The following is a 19,002-nucleotide window of genomic DNA, read 5'->3' on the forward strand; positions in this document are numbered from 1 at the left end:
AGTGTAACGCCAATGAGCTTTGGGCTTTAAAACTTGAATTCGGAATCCAATCATTTTTTTGAGCAGTGAGCACAAATTTTGCATGCAGTCTGAAGCATTAGTGCCTGGCACTACTACTCCAACTTTTTTAATGACACCGCCCATTCCTGGGCTAAAATGAATTTCTAGCCCAATGTCTCATACTCTAGGCACTCTCCAACCCTCTGGTCTAAGCATTGACTTAAATAACTTAAGACTTGAGCTGTGTCCTCATTTTCAAACCTGTTTTAATTCCACGCCTGTTTTAATTCCACACCTGACCACTAGGTTTTCCATTTCATTCATTTTCTTGTATTTTTCCAGGCCTCCCACTTCCTTTGTTATTTACACACACTGGGGGAAAAATTCAGTATCGCCCCATTTGGGGCGCCATTATCGGCCGTGCGCAAAGTTTAGCGCCTGGCGCTAATTATCGCCTCTGACAGCAAACTTGGCTTTTATCGCCCCTGGAGGTGATTGGAGCGCTAAATCAGACGCTTCACACCTGCCTTAAGGCGCAAAGGCTGAGCAGCGAGGCGCTACCTCAGAGCACTGGCAAAGCAAGGAAGGGCAAATCAAAGTGAACCTGCAAAGTGCTGCTCAGTACCTAAAACCCCTTCACACAGCGTTGAATCTCTCCAGAAGTCGCTCTCTCTCTCTCAGAATGCGTGGTGCAAAAATGTCACCAACAAAAAAAGGCAGGAAGCGGTCACCTTTAAATAGCGCTCCCCCAGTCCCTTTCTGACTGCAAAACGCTCCCCTCAACCTGTCGTTGCTAGCGGCAGGCGGTAAGGCGGGGGCGCCACTCAGTATCCGGTCCCAGGCGCTACCGGGGCGTTGCGCACTCGACTGACGCCATGATCTTCCGGTGCAGGAGATCGTGACGGTAGTGTTTAGTGCCGCTGCAAAATGTCTAGTTAATTTTGCAAGCGGCGCAAATATCATATCGCCGCGCCCGGGCGCTAGTTGCTTAGCGCCCTCTTAAGGCGCTAACGGGAGGCGCAAACAACTGAATTTTTCCACCACTGTCTCTCTAAAGTCTTAATGTTTCCGTCCATTACTTGACTGAGGTTAATCATTCCACTCATGATTTCTTTCTGGGTTTGTCTTTTTTAAAGAATATATCTTCCCCAACCACCCACCCTTGCAACCCCTTTTCTGATTGTATTAGCACACCTGTCTGCTTCTTAGTTTTCAGTCTTGAAGATGAATCCACACAAAACATTAACTTGTCTGTTTTCCCCCATGGATGCTGACTGACCTGTGTTTTTGCAGCATTTTTGTTCTCCATACTTAATTACCTGGTACAACGTTTATCGGACTAGTCTGTTGCTTAAATATTATAACATATTACATAGAATTACCCAGACTACAGCTCAAACAGGCCATTCGGCCCAACTGGTCGATGCCGGTGTTTATGCTCCACACGAGCTTCCTCCCATCCCATTTCATCTAACCCTATCGGCATACCCTTCTTTCCCTTTCTCCTGTATGTGCTTATCTAGCTTCCCCTTAAATGCATCTATGCTATTTGCCTCAAATACTCCTTGTGGTAGTAAGTTCCACATTCTTACCACTCTTTGGGTAAAGAAGTTTCTCCTGAATTCCCTATTGGATTTATTTGGTAACTATCTTGTATTTATGGTCCCTAGTTTGGGTCTCCCCCACAAGTGGAAATATCTTCTCGATGTCTACCCCAGCGAACCCTTTCATAATCTTAAAGACCTCTATCAGGTCACCCCTCAGCCTTCTCTTTTCTAGAGGAAAGAGCCCCAGCCGTTCCTGCTAAGAGACTATTGCAGAGAGTATAGCTTTTTTTTAGGCTGTGGTAATCATAATTTCCCATGCAAAATGATTTTCTTTTCTTCAGTGTTGTAGCTGGATTTCAGTTGTTTCATGTTGCAGTGTATTTTGTTGTGAACTTCCTCCAATCAATTAGCAATGCTTTTGATGAGTTTTATCAGCTGGGCTACTGGATGATTTACTTGACTCAAATGCTGTATTTTATATTGGAAAGGAAACATTGACCTAGTTCATCTCAGTGACAAATTTTGTGATGAAATCTCACGCTTTCTGCTTGCTTGCCTTCACAACTGAAGGGCAAATACATGAAAACAATGAGCTGTTAAAGAAAGGATGCCTGCGGGAGGAGTCAAAACTTGTAATCTGTCATCTGACTAATAACACAAAATGGAATATCTAAGGCCTTGCTGTCATATCCTTTTCATAAGGAACTTCCTTTTTATCATCAAACCGTCTTTGTCCGCATTGCACCTTATTGTGTAACCTCATCTTTCTTTCTTTGTGCTCATCCCATATTTTTTGTTGATTTACTGTATATAACGGGAGTTCCAATGTACAGGATGATGAATTTTCATGTAATTCATTGCAACAAGTAAACTGTGTTACTTAAGGTGTTACATAACAAATTCAATACACTTAAGGTCCTGCATCATTAATCCAGTATCTTTAAGGTTGTGCTGCACTCTAGTATTCCCTTACAACAACTTGTATTTATATAGCGCCTTTAACGTAGTAAAACATCCCAAGGTGCTGCACAGGAGTATATTAAGACAAAAAATTTGACACCGATCCACAAGGATAGATTAGGGCAGGTGACCAAAAGCTTGGTCCAGGAGGTAGGTTTTAAGGAGAGTCTTAAAGGAGGAAAGAGGTAGCGAGGCGGAGAGGTTTCGGCAGGGAATTCCAGAGCTTCGAGCCTAGGCAACAGAAGGTGAATACAGAGATGGGAAGGGGCGAGGCCATGGAGGGATTTGAAAACCAGGATGAGAATTTTGAAATCGAGGCGCTGCTTAACCGGGAGCCAATGTAGGCCAGCGAGCACTGGGGAGATGGGCGAACGGGACTTGGTGCGAGTTAGGGCACGGCAGCCGAGTTTTGGATGACCTCAAGTTTATGTAGGGTGGAATGTGGGAGGCAAGCCAAGGAGTGTGTTGGAATAGTCAAGTCTAGAGGTAACAAAGGCATGGATGAGGGTTTCAGCAGCGGGTGGGCTGAGGCAAGGGCGGAGACGGGCGATGTTATGGAGGTGGAAGTAGACGGTCTTTGTTGTGTTGCGGATATGTGGTTGGAAGCTCATTTCAGGGTCAAATATGACACCAAGGTTGTGATATAGAACCAAGGTTCTATCACAAAATTGATACTCTTTAATATCTAATGTGCCATTTTTTTCAGGCATGGGTGGCTGCAACCCCATTAATAGGGGTAAATAAAACACACAGGATTAATTTTGAAAGAACAGTTCCAGTAAGGTCAAGTTTAATTACTGACAGAATTTCCCTTTTAAATTTGTCTCTACAGAAATTGTGTGGATCTAATCAGGGCTCTGTTGGATCTACTTTTCATGTTTATCCAATGTGAACAAATCCACAGTTGTTACATTAGTGAAAAATAAATGCACATTGATGAAAGTCACTGTTTAGCAATTTACCAGTATACCACAAGACATAAAACTCATGATCATTGCAAAGTATCTATTTTTTGCTGTCATCAGAACTGTAAAGCATGATGATCACGAGAGAAATGAAGACCATTATAAAACAAAGCAGGGGTTGACCTTTTTTATTTTGTGGGCATACTTGTTTTAGGACTGATGTTGTTAAAATATTCTCAAGGCCTGCAGTTGGTGGCGCAGCACCTTGGCACATCAACATGTAATGCTGTGGAGTGGTGGGATGCGATTTGATCACCCATCCCACTCATTACTGAAGGGAGGCACTGAGCAGGGGCAAGGAAACTTGGAGGGGTTCTTGACAACAATCTGCTCTCACTTTCCTCCTTATGTTCAGCTCATATGGCATCAGAAGAGTCCAGAGACAATGCCAGTTACTTGATCACACAGGAGCGCACACGCAGGAGTGCCAACACAGGCACACACCAGCAGAGGTTCACTGAATAGCAGTCGGGAATTCTGGCTGATTTTCCCCTCCCACCCCAACACGTTGATGCCAATTGTAGTGCCAGCAACAGCTGCCCAGCTGAAATCACCTAACTTCGCACAGACCTTGGGCGTGAACCCGGGAGCCTCTGGTTTCTGTGGCTAAGTACGATAACCACATTGTGCATTTACCTACTATGCCATTAGGCAAGTGGAAATCCTGATTTTTCAGTTGCTAGTGGAATTGTTTTCTGTAACTACACTATAGTTTAGCTTGAAACAGATGACTAGCCATCAGCAATAACTTACTTTAAATACATGCCTGCTGAATACTTAGATCATTGCAAGCTTCTAATTCATTAATGTGATTTTCATTTATTTAAATTCTCTACATCGCTAACGTGTTGGTCTGTTACTTATGGAAATGTGGGAGGTCTGTTCGATTCATGGGGATGCAGCCAAAGCCAGGCGCAGGAAACAAAACCTAAACAGAATCAGGACGATAAGATATGGGAGAAGATTTGATTGTACTTTATGGCAGCAAGCCCAGAAAAGGGATGCTTCCAGTTGATGCATGATGCTGTAACAGAGATACACAATGACCCCTCATTTGTGCCACCTCAGATGTGAAAAAATGTATTCATTCTTTGGATAGGTTTGTAGCACAATCTGTTTCTTCGTAATGGTTACTGTTTTTCAAATTATTTTGTATATCACGTATTTGAGGTGAACTGAGTTATATAAAGTTGATTTGTAAAATAAATTAACGCAATAAGAAATAAGCAGGCTATGGGCCCCGACAACATCCCGGCTGTAGTGCTGAAGACTTGTGCTGCAGAACTAGCCGTGCCTCTAGCCACGCTGTTCCAGTGCAGATACAATAGTGGCATCTAACTGACAAAGTGGAAAATTCCCCAGGTGTGTCCGGTCCACGAAAAGCAGAACAATCCAATCGGCCAATTACCGCCCCATCAGTCTACTCTCAATCATTAGCAAATTGATGGAAGCTGTTGTCAACAGTGCTCTCAGGCGGCACTTAGTCACCAATAACCTGCTCACCGATGCTCATTTTGGGTTTCACCAGCACCACTTTGCTCCAGACCTGATTACAGCCTTGGTCCAAACAAGGACAAAGTGGAGAGTTCCAGGTGAGGTGAGAGTGACTGCCCTTGACATCAGCAGCTTTTGACCGAGTGTGGTATCAAGGAGCCCTAGTAAAATTGAAGTCCATGGGAATCGGGGAAAAGGCTCCACTGGCTAGAATCATACCAAGCATAAAGGAAGATGGTTGTGGCCAATCATTTCAGCCCCAGGACATCGCTGCAGGAGTTCCTCAGGGCAGTGTCCTAGGCCCAACCATCTTCAGCTGCTTCATCAATGACCTTCCCTCCATCATAAGGTCAGAAGTGGAGATGTTCGCTAATGATGGCACAGTGTTCAGTTCCATTTGCAACTCCTCAGATAATGAAGCAGTCTGTGCACGCATGTAGCAAGACCTGGACAACATTCAGGCTTGCGCTGATAAGTGGCAGGCAACATTTGTGCCATATAAGTGCCAGGCAATGGCCATCTCCAACAAGAGAAAGTCTAACCACCTCCCCTTGACATTCAATGGCATTACCATCACGAATCCCCCACCATCAACATCCTGGGGGTCACCATTGACCAGAAACTTAACTGGACCAGCCACATAAATACTGTGGCTACAAGAGCAGGTTAGAGGCTAGGTATTCTGTGACGAGTGACTCACCACCTGACTCCCCAAAGCCTTTCCACCATCTACACGGCACAAGTAAGGAGTGTGATGGAATACTCTCCACTTGCCTGGATGAGTGCAGCTCCAACAACACTCGAAGCTTGACACCATCCAGGACAAAGCAGTCCGCTTGATGGGCACCCCATCCACCACCTTAAACATTCACTCCCTCCACCACCGGCGTACCGTGGCTGCAGTGTGTACCATCTACAAGATGCACTGCAGCAACTCGCCAAGGCTTCTTCGGCAGCACCTCCCAAACCTGTGACCTCTACCACCTAGAAGGACATGGGCAGCAGGCGCATAGGAACACCACCACCTTCAAGTTCCTCTCCAAGTCACACACCATCCTGACTTGGAAATATATCGGCCGTTCCTTCATCATCGCTGGGTCAAAATCCTGGAACTCCCTCCCTAACAGCACTATGGGAGTACCTCCACAACACGGACTGCAGCGGTTCAAGAAGGTGGCTCACCACCACCTTCTCGGGTAATTAGGGATGGGCGATAAATGCTGGCCTTGCCAGCGATGCTCATATCCAGTCAATGAATAAAAAAAAAAGATTGCTACAGAAAACAATTCAGGCTGGACATGTGCACTTTTTGAAGAGTCTCTGTTTGATATCCCTTTTGATAGTTTTGGTGGAAACGAACTGAAATCATCTGTGTGCCATTTTTATCTTAATTACATCTTCCAGAAGTGACCAGATGAAACATTTTGATGATGTCATTGTGTTTGTAAAAATTACATTTTGGAATGCCCCTCAATCGGCTTGAGTGTCATGCAGACCAGGAAGGCCCCAGGTTCGAACCCTAGACCATGCTGAGCTAGGTGATCTCAGTTGTGGCGTGAGTGGGTGAGTTTGCTTGATCTGGGCATCCTGGGCTAGAGAAGGAATGAATAAGCCAGGGACCCCTCTTCTGATCATGATCCAGTGATCTTTGCAAGTGCACAGATGTGGATGTCAGCACAGCATAGGAATGGGCTGTCCAAGTGGAATGGTCTGCTGACGCTCACTAGCTAAGTTCACACGTGAAGAGCAGGCGTAAGGGCAAGTTATTCGAACACTACCAGATTCATAACCCTGCATGAAACAGCTCCTTGGGGAGAAAATTGGAAATATTTAAAGAAAATTAATTTATTGACCATTTAAAATGGTAATTTTCCGGAACCGGTGACATTCATGGCTCCCCATTCTTTCTACCAAAATGTATCACTTCACACTTTTTTGCATTAAATTTCATCTGCCACGTGTCCGCCCATTTCACCAGCCTGCCTGTCTTCCTGAAGTCTATCATTCTCCTCCTCACTGTTCACTATACTTTTGTCCCATCTGCACATTTTGAAATTGTGCCCTGTACACCCATGTCCAAGTCATTAATATATATCAAGAAAAGCAGCGGTCCTAGAACACCACTGTATACCTTCCTCCAGTCCAAAAGACAACCGTTCACCACTACTCTCTGTTTCCTATCTTTTAGCCAATTCTGTATCCATGCTGCCACTGTCCCTTTTATTCCATGGGCTTCAACTTTGCTGGCAAGCCTATTATGTGGCACTTTGTCTAACGTCTTTTGGAAATCCATGTACACTACGTCAACCACATTACCCTCATCAACCCTCTCTGTTACCTCATCAATGAACTCCATCAAATTAGTTAAACACGATTTGCCTTTAACAAGTCCATGCTGGCTTTCCGTAATTAATCCACACTTGTCCAAGTGACTGTTAATTTTGTCCCTGATCACTGTTTCTAAAATTTCCCCACGACCGAGGTCAAACTGACTGGTCTGTAGTTGCTGGGTTTATCTTTACACCCTTTTTTGAACAATGGTGTAACATTTGCAATTCTCCAGTGCTCTGGCACCACCCCTGTATCGAAGGAGGATTGGAATATTATGGCCAGTACCTCCGCAATTTCCTCCCTCAATTCCCTCAGCAGCCTCGGATGCATCCCATCCGCTCCTGGTGACTTATCTACTTTAAATGCAGCCAGCTTTTCTAATACCTCCTCTTTATCAATTTTTATCCAATCAAGTATCTCCATTACCTCCTCCTTTACTATGTCTATGGCAGCATCCTCTTCCTTGGTGAAGACAGATGCAAAGCACTCGTTTAGTACCTCAGCCATACCCTCTGCCTCCATGCGTAGGTCTCCTTTTTGGTCCCTAATCGGCCCCACTCCTCCTCTTACTACCCTTTTAATATTTATATGCCTACAGAAGACTTTTGGATTACCTTTTATGTTGGCTGCCATTCTATTCTCATACCCTCTCTTTGCCCCTCTTATATTCTTTTTCACTTCTCCTCTGACCTTTCTATATATAGCCTGATTCTCATGTTTTTGAAACCTGACCCCTCTCATCGCATTCTTTTTCTGCTTCATCATATTCTCTATCTCTTTCATCATCCAGGGAGCCCTGACTTTAGTTGCCCTGCCTTTCCCCCTAGTGGGAATGTACCTCAACTGTACCTGAACGATTTCCTCTTTAAAGGCAGCCCATTGTTTCATTACAGTTTTGCCTGCCAATCTTTGATTCCAGTTTACCCGGGCCAGATCCGTTCTCATCCCACTGAAATTGGCTTTCCCCCAGTTCAACATTTTTACTCTAGATTGCTCCCTCCTTTTCCATAGCTAATCTAAACCTTCTGATACTATGATCACTGTTCCCTAAATGTTCACCTACTGACACTTGCTCCCCTTGACCTACTTTATTCCCCAGAACCAGATCCAGCAATGCCTTCTCCCTTGTCGGGCCGGAAATATACTGATCAAGAAAGTTCTCCTGAACACACTTCAGAAATTCTTCCCCTTCTCTGCCCTTTACACTATTACAATCCCAGTCTATATTAGGATAGTTGAAGTCCCCCATTATCACTCTATAGTTCTTGCACCTCTCTGTAATTTCTCAGCAAATTTGCTCCTCCAGATCTTTCCCACTATTTGGTGGTCTGTGGAATACACCTGGTACTGTAATGGCACCTTTATTATTTCTTAACACTAGCCATATAGATTCTGCCCTTGACCCCTCCAGGACATCCTCCCTCTCCAGCACGAACATTCTCCTTAACCAATACTGTCACACCACCTGCTATCTTTCCTGAACACTTTATAACCAGGAATATTTAATACCCAATCCTGCCCTTTTTTGAGCCAGGTCTCAGTTATTGCCACAACACCATATTCCCTTGTGGCTATTTGTGTCTGCAGCTCACTTACCTTGTTTACTACGCTTTGTGCATTCACATACATACACTGTAAACCCATCTTAGACCATCTTGTATTCTCTTAGTTTGACCCCCTAATACCTCACACTTTCTTACTTTAGTGCTCTCTGACTCTCCTAATTCTTTGAACACTTTATTTCCCCTTTGTAAATGCCCTGGTGCCCATCCCCCTGCCAAATTAGTTTAAACCCTCCCCAACAGCACTAGCAAACCTCCCCGCAAGGATATTGGTTCCGGCCCTGTTGAGGTGCGGCCTGTACAAGTCCCACCTCCCCCAGAACCGGCCCCAATGCCCCAGGAATCTAAAGCCTTCCCTCCTGCATCATCTCTCCAGCCACGCATTCATCTGCGCAATCCTCCTATATCTATACTCACTAGCACGTGGCACTGGGAGTAATCCGGTGATGGCTCCCTTTGAGATCCTGCTTTTTAATCTCTTTCCTAGCTCCCTGAAATCTGCCTGCAGGACCTCATCCCTCTTTCTACCTGTGTCTTTGGTACCAATATGGACCATGATCTCTGGCTGTTCACCCTCCCGCCTCAATGTTCTACAGCTGCTCGGTGACATCCTTGACCCTGGCACCAGGGAGGCAACATACTATCCTGGAGTCATGTCTGCGACCGCAGAAATGCCTGTCTGCTCCCCTAACTAATGAATCCCCTACCACAATTGCTTTCCCACACTTCTTCCTCCCCCCCTGTACAGCTGAGCCACCCATGGTGGGGAAAATGCTAGAATCTATTGTTAAGGACATGGTAACAGGGCACTTAGAAAATCACTATGATTAGGGAAATTGTGTTTGACAAATCTATTAAAGTGTTTTGAGGGTGTAACTAGCAGGGTAGATAAGGGGGAACCAGTGGATGTAGTACCTTTGGATTTTCAGAAGACATTTGATAAGGTGCGACATGAGGTCGTTGGACAAGATTAGGGCTCATGGGATTGGGGGTAATATATTAGTATGGATTGAGGATTGGTTAAGGGACAGAAAACAGAGAGGAATATACATTTTATTTTCGGGATGGCAGAGTGTAACCAGTGGAGTGCCACAAGGATCAGTGCTTGGGCCTCAGCTATTTACAGCCTATATCAATGACTTCGATGAGGGGACCAAGTGTAATATATCCAAGTTTGCTGACATTACAAAGCTAGATAGGAAAGTGAGCTGTGAGGAGAACGCAAAGAGGCTGCAAAGCTTGGTTAAGTGATTGCGCAAGAAGGTGGCAGATGGAGTATAATGTGGGGAAGTGTGAAATTATCCACTTTGGTCAGAAGAATGGAAAAGCAGAATATAATTTACAAGGTGAGAGACTAGTAAATGTTGATATTCCGAGGGATTTGGGGGTCCTTGTACACGAACCACAGTAAGTTAATATGCAGGTACAGTAATCAATTAGGAAGGCAAATGGTATGTTAGCCTTTAATGAAAGGGGGGTTGGTGTATAAGGGTAAGGAAGTCTTGCTGCAATTATATGAGGCCACACCTGGAGTACTGACACTGTACAGTTTTGGTCTCCTTACCTAAGGAAGGATATACTTGCCTTCGAGGGGGTGCAACAAAGGTTCACTAGATTGATTCCTGGGAAGAGAGGGTTGTCCTATGAGGGGAGATTGAGTACAATGGGCCTATACTCTGGAGTTTAGAAGAATGAAACGTGATCTCATTGAAATGTATATAATTCTTCGAGGGATTTACAAGGTACACCCTGAGAAGCTGTTTTCCCTGGCTGCAGAGTCCAGAACTAGGGGGCATAGTCTCAGGATAAGGGGTCGGCCATTTAGGAATGAGATGAAATATTTCTTCACTCAGGATTGTGAATCTTTGGAATTCTCTACCCCAGAGGGCTGTGGATGCTCAGTCATTGACTATATTCCAGACTGAGATTGATAGATGTTTGAGCACTAAAGGAATCGAGGAATAGGGTGGGAAAGTGGAGTTGATGCAGCAGTTCAGCCATGATCTATTGAGTGGCTATTTCTATATTATCAACTCCACTTTCCCGCCCTGTCCCCATATCCCTCAAGTCCCTCGATTTCTTGTCCCTTTCCTAGCCTGGGGGCACTGAGGCCCTATTGCCACCCAGCTGACTTCTTAATATCCGGCTTAAAACCACACACATGATTGTTGGTCCGTTGTTGAAGCTATTTTTGGCTGACTGAATCATTGCTGTATTTGGATTTGTAGTGAAATTTCTGCACTACTGCAGGTGGCTTCCTTCAGTTTGATCGTGTGTGCATCTAAACAACTGTGTAATGCCTTCTGGCTCATTCATCATTCATAGATGGAACAAAGCTGAACTGTCTCCAGATGTTGTTTTGTTATCTGTTCCAAGGGTGTAGTATACACATGGGAGGAGAGAGACTGTGATTTAAATCCTTTTCTTATTTGCATTTACTCTTTAAAAACAGATGCTTAAAAGGAAAATAGTGCACTAAAAGTTCTTTTAGTGCAAAACAGTCTTTCATATTTTCAAAAAAGTTCAGAAAATTATTTGTGGACTTCATTTTAAAATGTCAAATGTTTACCCACCAGTCTTGTTTTCTTCTTGTTGCTATGGCCATTGTGGGCCAGGGTTATCTTAGAGTAGTTTTATTGGATGCAACTGGGATCTCAACTTCAGAACCAGCCTGAGAGTCAATCTGGAGCCTCCCAACTCACTTTACGAGCTAGGAATGAAAAACGAACAAATATTTTTCTTAACACGTCTTTTTAAAATATAAAAGGGGGTTGAACTTTGAATAAAAAGTACCCCCACTAGACTTTCCTTCCCCTTTTAAGTTCACTCTACGCGAAGTTAAGCACTATATTTAATTTGGCTGCTAAGTGATTCGTGACCTTTTAGCAAATATATTCTAAACAAATCTTCTCAAGTGCAATCTCTTCCTGCTGCAGTGTTTTCCAGATTACAAGGTGGGAAAGTTCCCCACTCAAAATTTAAACACTTATCTGCTCCTGTGGTTGGCTTATGTAAAAGTAAAGCTGAAATTTGTAATAATGAAACTAGATGTTCTGTTTAGTTGTATTATCTCAGGATTTGTCATCCGCCTCTCTTTTAATATGTGTAAATAAAGGAGATGTAAAGTTACAGTAGTTGTTTTATGAGTCGTCTTGTGAAAGATCCATAACCACAAAGGAGTTATGATGAGCTTTTGCATAAGTGGGGAAGAACCCCTGCTTGGCAGTTCTGCTCCCTTTCATTGTTGGCCAGTGTACATGCTTCAAACCTATACCCCTGATGATGTAATAAAGAGAAGGGGATTTTTTTGGTAAATTTTTGTGCTTTACAAGATGAGTGATGTTACTACTAGCAATTGAAACACTCTGGAACCCAGTGTCTGCATCGAGCACTCTGAGCTTTCGTCAGTTACATACAAGGTGGAACCTCAGTAATTGTGTCTTAACCCAACCTCGGAGTACCATGGTGAATTTAGTGGCCCGTAATTTGCGCTCAGCGGTGAAGCAAAGCCGCTCGCTGCTGGCCTCGAAGAAAGTTGCCCACATGGCGAGATGTTTGCCTTTCTCTAAGTGCAATTGATTACAGCCCTGTGTAATGGGAATCCCCAACGAAGAGTTGCAGTGACATCAACAAGCTGTCTGAGCAGCCAATCACATTGAAGAATTTTCTCAGACTGCAAAGCAGGAAATTAAAAGCCACTTTTATGTGAACTTTTTAAAAATCTTAGAGCGCAAAATAAAGTTGGGCACTTCCACATAGGGATAAGGTAGAAGCTATAAAATCAATGAACAAACTGTAAAAAAAAAAAAATGTTTTAAATTATTTTAATCATAATGGAGAAATTTGACACTCCACAAATATAAAAATTAGTTTTTCAGGGCCAGAACGTTTGTTTAGCCGTCAGTATGCTGTTGAAACCCCAGTTACATCTATTCCAACAAGGATTAACATTTAATGGGTTATTTAACAGCAATATTAGCGCGGAAAAGCACAAGTTTTTGTCAGTTTCACTGATTACACTGATTGCCGGCTATGGGGGGTGAGGAGTGGGGTCCACAGCGCAGCCTGTGTCGGAACAAATTGACTGACCACAACTTTAGGATTTCTGTGCTTAGGTGCGGAAGTTGCGGTCAGTTTCAGTGGGTTAATAACGGCAAACACTGGCAGTTCGCCATCATTACCCACCACAAATTCCGGGCCAATATTTCTCACACCAGTCATCCTCTTGGTGTCTGAGTGAGATTACCAATTTAGTACCAAGTTATGGTATGCTGTGTGCCTGTACCCACTGAGCTGGGATGAGACTGTGCCAAACTCATTTCATTTAGGATCATTACAGCTGGCAGGGAAAAAAGCCTTCATCCCATTAGCTTGGTCTAGATTCCAATCCACAGCTGAAAGGTCAGTGTACCAGCAGCACTTCCTTCTCACTTCCTTCACTAGCCTTGATTAGTTTACTGTTCTCATTCCGGTAAACATGCTATATTGTATCCAAGTAAGTTGTATCCTTATATTTAGAAGTCATAAAAGTAAGTGTGAAGGTGTGACTTGTACCAGGTTTTATAGAGTATCTCGGATGGAGTTGATGTAGCCAAGGGATCAGTGCTGGGTCCACTTCTGTTCTCCATATTTATAAATGATTGGACGTAGGAAGCACACTCGAATTTTGCTAACAAAGTACAGGATCTCTTTTTTTACCGGCACCTAAATCACCGGAAATCTCTCTTAACCGGCAAAATTCTGGAGTAGGTGCAGGTAAGTTTTACTTCATATTAGTGGCCATGTAACTGGGGTTCCTGGATCTGTCGCCATGTAACCGGGGTTCCTGCACCTGTTGCCATGCAACAAGGACGCCTGGATCTGTGGCCGTGTAACTGGGGTTCCTGCACCTGCTGCCATGCAACAGGGACGCCTTGGTCTGTGGCCGTGTAACTGGGGCTCCTGCACCTGCTGCCATGCAACAGGGACGCCTTGGTCTGTGGCCGTGTAACCGGGGTTCCTGCACCTGCTGCCATGCAACAGGGATGCCTGGATCTGTGGCCGTGTAACTGGGGCTCCTGCACCTGCTGCCATGCAACAGGGACGCCTTGGTCTGTGGCCGTGTAACCGGGGTTCCTGCACCTGCTGCCATGCAACAGGGACGCCTGGATCTGTGGCCGTGTAACTGGGGCTCCTGCACCTGCTGCCATGCAACAGGGACGCCTTGGTCTGTGGCCGTGTAACCGGGGTTCCTGCACCTGCTGCCATGCAACAGGGATGCCTGGATCTGTGGCCGTGTACGGGGCTCTCGTACCTTAGTAAGTATACCGCTCTGTAATCCGGACTTTTTGATCAACCGGCACCACGCCGGTCCCGTCGGTGCCGGATAAAAAAGAGTTTCCTGTAGATGGTTTGGCAAACCGTAACAAAGGACTGTATAAGACTTCAAGAAAACAGACAGGTTAATGGAATGGCAGACAGGTTAGCAAAATGGGCAGACAGGAGGCTGATGCAATTAATTGTGGATAAGTGACATAATACATTTTGGAAAGAGAAACAAGCAATAGGAGTACATACCTGATGGAAAAATACTGAAGGGTGTGGATGAACAGATAGACCTCGGGGCTCAAATACATAATTCTTTGAAAATGCGAGTGCAGAAAATCAAATCATAAAAAAGGCTCATAGCATTTTGGATTTCATAAATAAGGGCATAGAATTAGAGTAAAGAAGTAATGAAAAATGTATACAAAATATTGGTTAGACCACATTTAGAGTACGGTGTGTAATTTGGGGGGTCTCATTATAGAAAGGATGTTAAGGTTGGTATTGAGAGATTTAGGTGTCCTCGTACAGGAAACACAAAGTTAGCATGAAGGTATAGCAAGCAATTAGGAAAGCATATGGCATGTTGGCCTTTATTGCAAGGGGTTTGGAGTACAAGAGTAAGGAAGTCTTACTACAATTGTACAGGGCTTTGGTGCGACCACACCTGGAGTACTGTACACTGTTTTGGTCGTCTCATCTGAGAAAGGACATGCATGCCTTGGAGGCGGTGCAATGAAGGTTCACTGGATTGATTCCTGGGATGAGAGGGTTGTCCAATGAGGAGAGATTGAGTCGATTGGGCCTCTACTCTCTGGAGTTTAGAAGAATGAGAGGTGATCTCATTGAAACATAGAAGATTCTGAGGGGGATTGACAGGGTAGATGCTGAGAGATTGTTTCCCCCTGGCTGGAGAGTCTAGAATTAGGGGGCATAGTCTCAGGATAAGGGGTCGGCACTTTAAGACTGAGATGAGGAAGAATTTCTTCACTCAGAGGGTTGTGAATCTTTGGAATTCTCTACCCACAAAGGGCTGTGAATGCTGAGTCTTTGAGTATATTCAAGGCTGAGATGGATAGATTTTTGGATTCTAGGGGAATCGAGGGATATGGGGATAGGGCAGGAAAATGGAGTTGAGGTCAAAGATCAGCCACCATCTTATTGAATGGCGGAACAGGCTTGAAGGGCCGTATGGCCTACCCCTGCTCCTAATTCTTTTGTTATGTTAAACCCAGAGAGTGCATACCTTGTAGTTTCACTAGGATGATACTAGGGATTGGAAGCTGTCGTTGGGAGAGGGGACTCGAGATACTGGGCCTATTTTCACTGGAGCAGAGCTGACTGACAACATTTAAGACCTTTTTTCAATATAGAGTTTTGATAGAATGGATAGGGAAAAACTACTTCTGGTTGGGCAGTCAGTGACGAAGTGTATTAATTTAAATTAGTCACTTAATTGAATCAGGAGATAGGTTAGGAGAAATTTCTTTAGACAAAGGGTTGTTGGAGCATCAAATGCTTTGTCACAGGCAGTGATTGAGGATCTTTGCATCTCTAAAGGAGAAATTGGAGATCTATTTGAAGCAGGTGATACAGGGCAATGGGCAAAGAGTGGGACAGTGGGATTAGTTTTGGACTGCTCTAGCTAAGTGCTGGCACATACACAATGGGCTTGAATGTCTTTCACCTTTGCTGTACACCTCTATGGTTCTCACTGTGATCTGAAAAAAATGTGGAGCGAACTGGATACTAATTAGAGTTAACAATAGGATTTTATCTCCCGGGGTCCTGAAATGGCAAAGTTGCCCAATTTATTAAATTGTGATTTTTTTTTTTAACCAAAGGGGAAACCCTCGTGATAATAAAATGGTGCAGTTTGCTGCAAGGAAATACTATGCTGTTTTTTGGTAGTTGTGGCTGACCCAGTTTGTGTGTGAGAATTTTGAGCTGGTATCTATCTCCTTTTTTTGTAAGAAATTTGTGTATTCCACGTAATTGTGGAGTTTCCATGGAAGGTTGGTAAATGTCTTTTATTTTTGCTTTTGTTGTTAAATATAATTCTACAGAAAACCCCAGTGAGCTGGTAAAATGGTGAATCTTCCTCTGTGTGTAATTTTAGGACACGCAATTGGTGATCGAGGCCTTCAAATCCGGGTTTGAACAGCCTGGTGATGTTGAATTTGAGGATTTCAGTCAGGCTATGAAACGAACGGTTTCTGAAAGCAGTCTCTCCAATAGCAGACCTGACGGCAAACAGGAACCCAAAAGTGGCAAATCCAAGGGCAAACTCTGGCCTTTCATCAAGAAAAATAAGGTAAAAGCATTCAGCAACTGTGTGTATAAACCTACAATTGACTTGCCTCATTTAATATCTATCATGGTTTTGTGTAATTAATGTAATATTCCATGACTTTGTTTGTAATGGGGTTGGTGGCTTTACTTTGATGAATTGCTTTTGATTTTACTTCAATTTTTAAATTGTAGTTTTGTTTATTTGTGTTTGCCATGGTTTGTTACATTTTGCTTAAAGTCATGTTTTTGTTTTCCATGCTAGTGACTAACAGACTAACCATATTTTTCTACATCATGTGCAGCAGCATGTTTTTTTACTCTCTTACTAAACACCTATTGACATAACTATAACTTTGTTAAACATAGGGCAGTCATTTTGTACTTCTGTTATTTAATTTTCTCATAGGATTTACCAGTTCTTAGTAGGTAGGTATGCCAGCTTAACTTCTATTTTGTATCCTAATTCATGATCAGAATATTAATATTAAATTATGATTTACAAAATAAAAGCTTCTGAAAGAAACATACAATTCCTCTCAGACAGCAAAAGAATACTTTTTATGAATTTTATGAAAAATATGATTTCAAAATAAAATTTACTTGCATGAGAAATTGGTATAACATGTATTATCTTGAATCCTGAACTGGGCAAAAAAAAATCTTCGATTATTTTACATACAAAACACTGCACACAAACCATTCTGTAGGAATATGCAGAACCTCCATGTGGAACGTGTTAAAATACAGCATAGACCTTTCTTATGGACATAAGTGATCTATATTCTATAAATTAATTCAGTCTCCACATGGGTTTTCTATTTGCTTGCTCGCACATACTATTTGTGGCGGCCATGGCTGAATAAGAATTCAACACTGCAATGTTAATCCTAGATCCCAGTGATCAAGAAATACAGCGCTTCAGTTTGATCAATTGAAATGTATATATTTTGAGCTTCTACTTCATGCTGTTACCCATTTCTTGAAATTCTGAGCCTGGTCTATTCTCTTGGTCGTATGGACTGTGTAGAGCTCATCTGCCTCCTTCACCAAATAGCACCTGCAAAATTGGAATAGCACAAGAGAGTTGCCTCTTTTTCACATTTTAGCTCTGAGTTAGATGCACCTTTCTGCATATTTTTGTTTGTCTGTCCTGAATGTACAGCACAGCAGCAGGCCATTTGGCCTAAAAGGTCTATGCTGGTGTTTATTTTCCAGATGAGTCTCCACCCACCCTAATTCATCTAAGCCTATCAGCATAACCGCCTATTAATTTCTCCCTCGTGTTTACCTAGCTTCCCTTTAAATGGATCTATGCTATTCACCTCAACTACTCCTTGTGGTAGCGAGTTCCACATTCTAATGACTCTCTCAATAAAGAAGTCTCTCCTACATTCACTATTGGATTTATTAATGACTATCTTATATCTATGGCCCCTAGTTTTGGTCTTCCCCCCCACAAGTGGAAACATCTCTACGTCTACCCTATCAAATCCTTCCATAATCTTAAAGACCTCTATCAGTTCACCCCTCGGCCTCTTTTCTGGAGAAGAGTCCCAGCCTGTTCAGTCTTTCCTGATAAGTATATCCTCTCGGTTCTGGTATCATCCTTCTAAATCTTTTTTTCACCTTCTCCAGTGCCTCCACATCCTTTTTATAATCTGGAGACCAGAACTGTGCACAGTACCCCAAGTGTGGTCTAACCAAGGTCCTATACAAGTTTAACATAATGTCTCGGCTTTTCAATTCTATCCCTCTAGAAATGAACCCCAGTGCTTGGTTTGCCTTTTTATGGCCTTATTAACCTGAATTGCTACTTTTAATGATTTATGTACCTGTACCCCTAGATCCCTTTGTTCCTCTACATCATTTAGACTCTTATTTTCCAAGGAGTAGGTTGCCTCCTTATTCTTCGACCAACAGGACAGAGGGGTTGAGGGTGGGGAAAAAGGAGGAGGCCAGTCTCCTCCTCAGTTACTATCAAGTGACTCGTGCGAGCTAGACTACATGGACAGGTAATGCATAATTAGACACTATAGGCAAATATCTCCGACACCAAGTGCTTAGCTCAAATGAATAATGTCATTTGGGCACAATACCAAAGGCCTAGCAAGCTCAGAGAAACAGTTATCTTCAAGAAAACAGAGAAAACTGGGGCAAAAAAGTAAGAACACTCATAAGAAAAGCGATCCTACCCATTAATTTAATATTCCTATCTGCATTGATGAACAATGTTGGACATGTAAATTAATTATGCATTGTTTCAACTGGGATTAATAAGCCAAGAGCACATCATGGAATGAGCTGGTAATGCAGTGAGGTGGGAACAATGAATGCAAGGGCTTCTAACACTGGGAATTTGGTGGAGTAGAAATTCAATGATGAGTAGGAGATATGTTGTAGGTTAGTACAGAAATTGTGTTTTTTATTGAACTGAAATTTAAGTTTAGATTTTAACTTGAATAACTGAAGTCAGTTGGTAGTTAACTGTCAGTGAACTGTAACTAGATGACTGACCAGGCATTAATTAGTGTAGTTGGGAGCTGAGGG

At 43.2% G+C, this 19,002-nt stretch overlaps 1 protein-coding gene across 15 annotated transcripts in view; it reads left to right on the plus strand.

Moving 5' to 3' along the window:
* The window catches only part of fnbp1b (formin binding protein 1b), an 87,429-nt gene that overhangs the window by 11,406 nt on the left and 57,021 nt on the right, over positions 1-19,002 (plus strand). For all 15 annotated transcript variants that reach the window (XM_085965476.1, XM_085965477.1, XM_085965474.1 and 12 more), the window contains exon 3: positions 16,283-16,477. In XM_085965476.1, the coding sequence (XP_085821602.1) occupies positions 16,283-16,477 (195 nt within the window). The remainder of the gene's footprint in view (positions 1-16,282; positions 16,478-19,002) is intronic.

This window comes from Somniosus microcephalus, chromosome 23, assembly GCF_052327205.1.
Source record: "Somniosus microcephalus isolate GS21.2 chromosome 23, FLI_Smic_1.0, whole genome shotgun sequence".
Taxonomy (NCBI): Eukaryota; Metazoa; Chordata; class Chondrichthyes; order Squaliformes; family Somniosidae; genus Somniosus; species Somniosus microcephalus.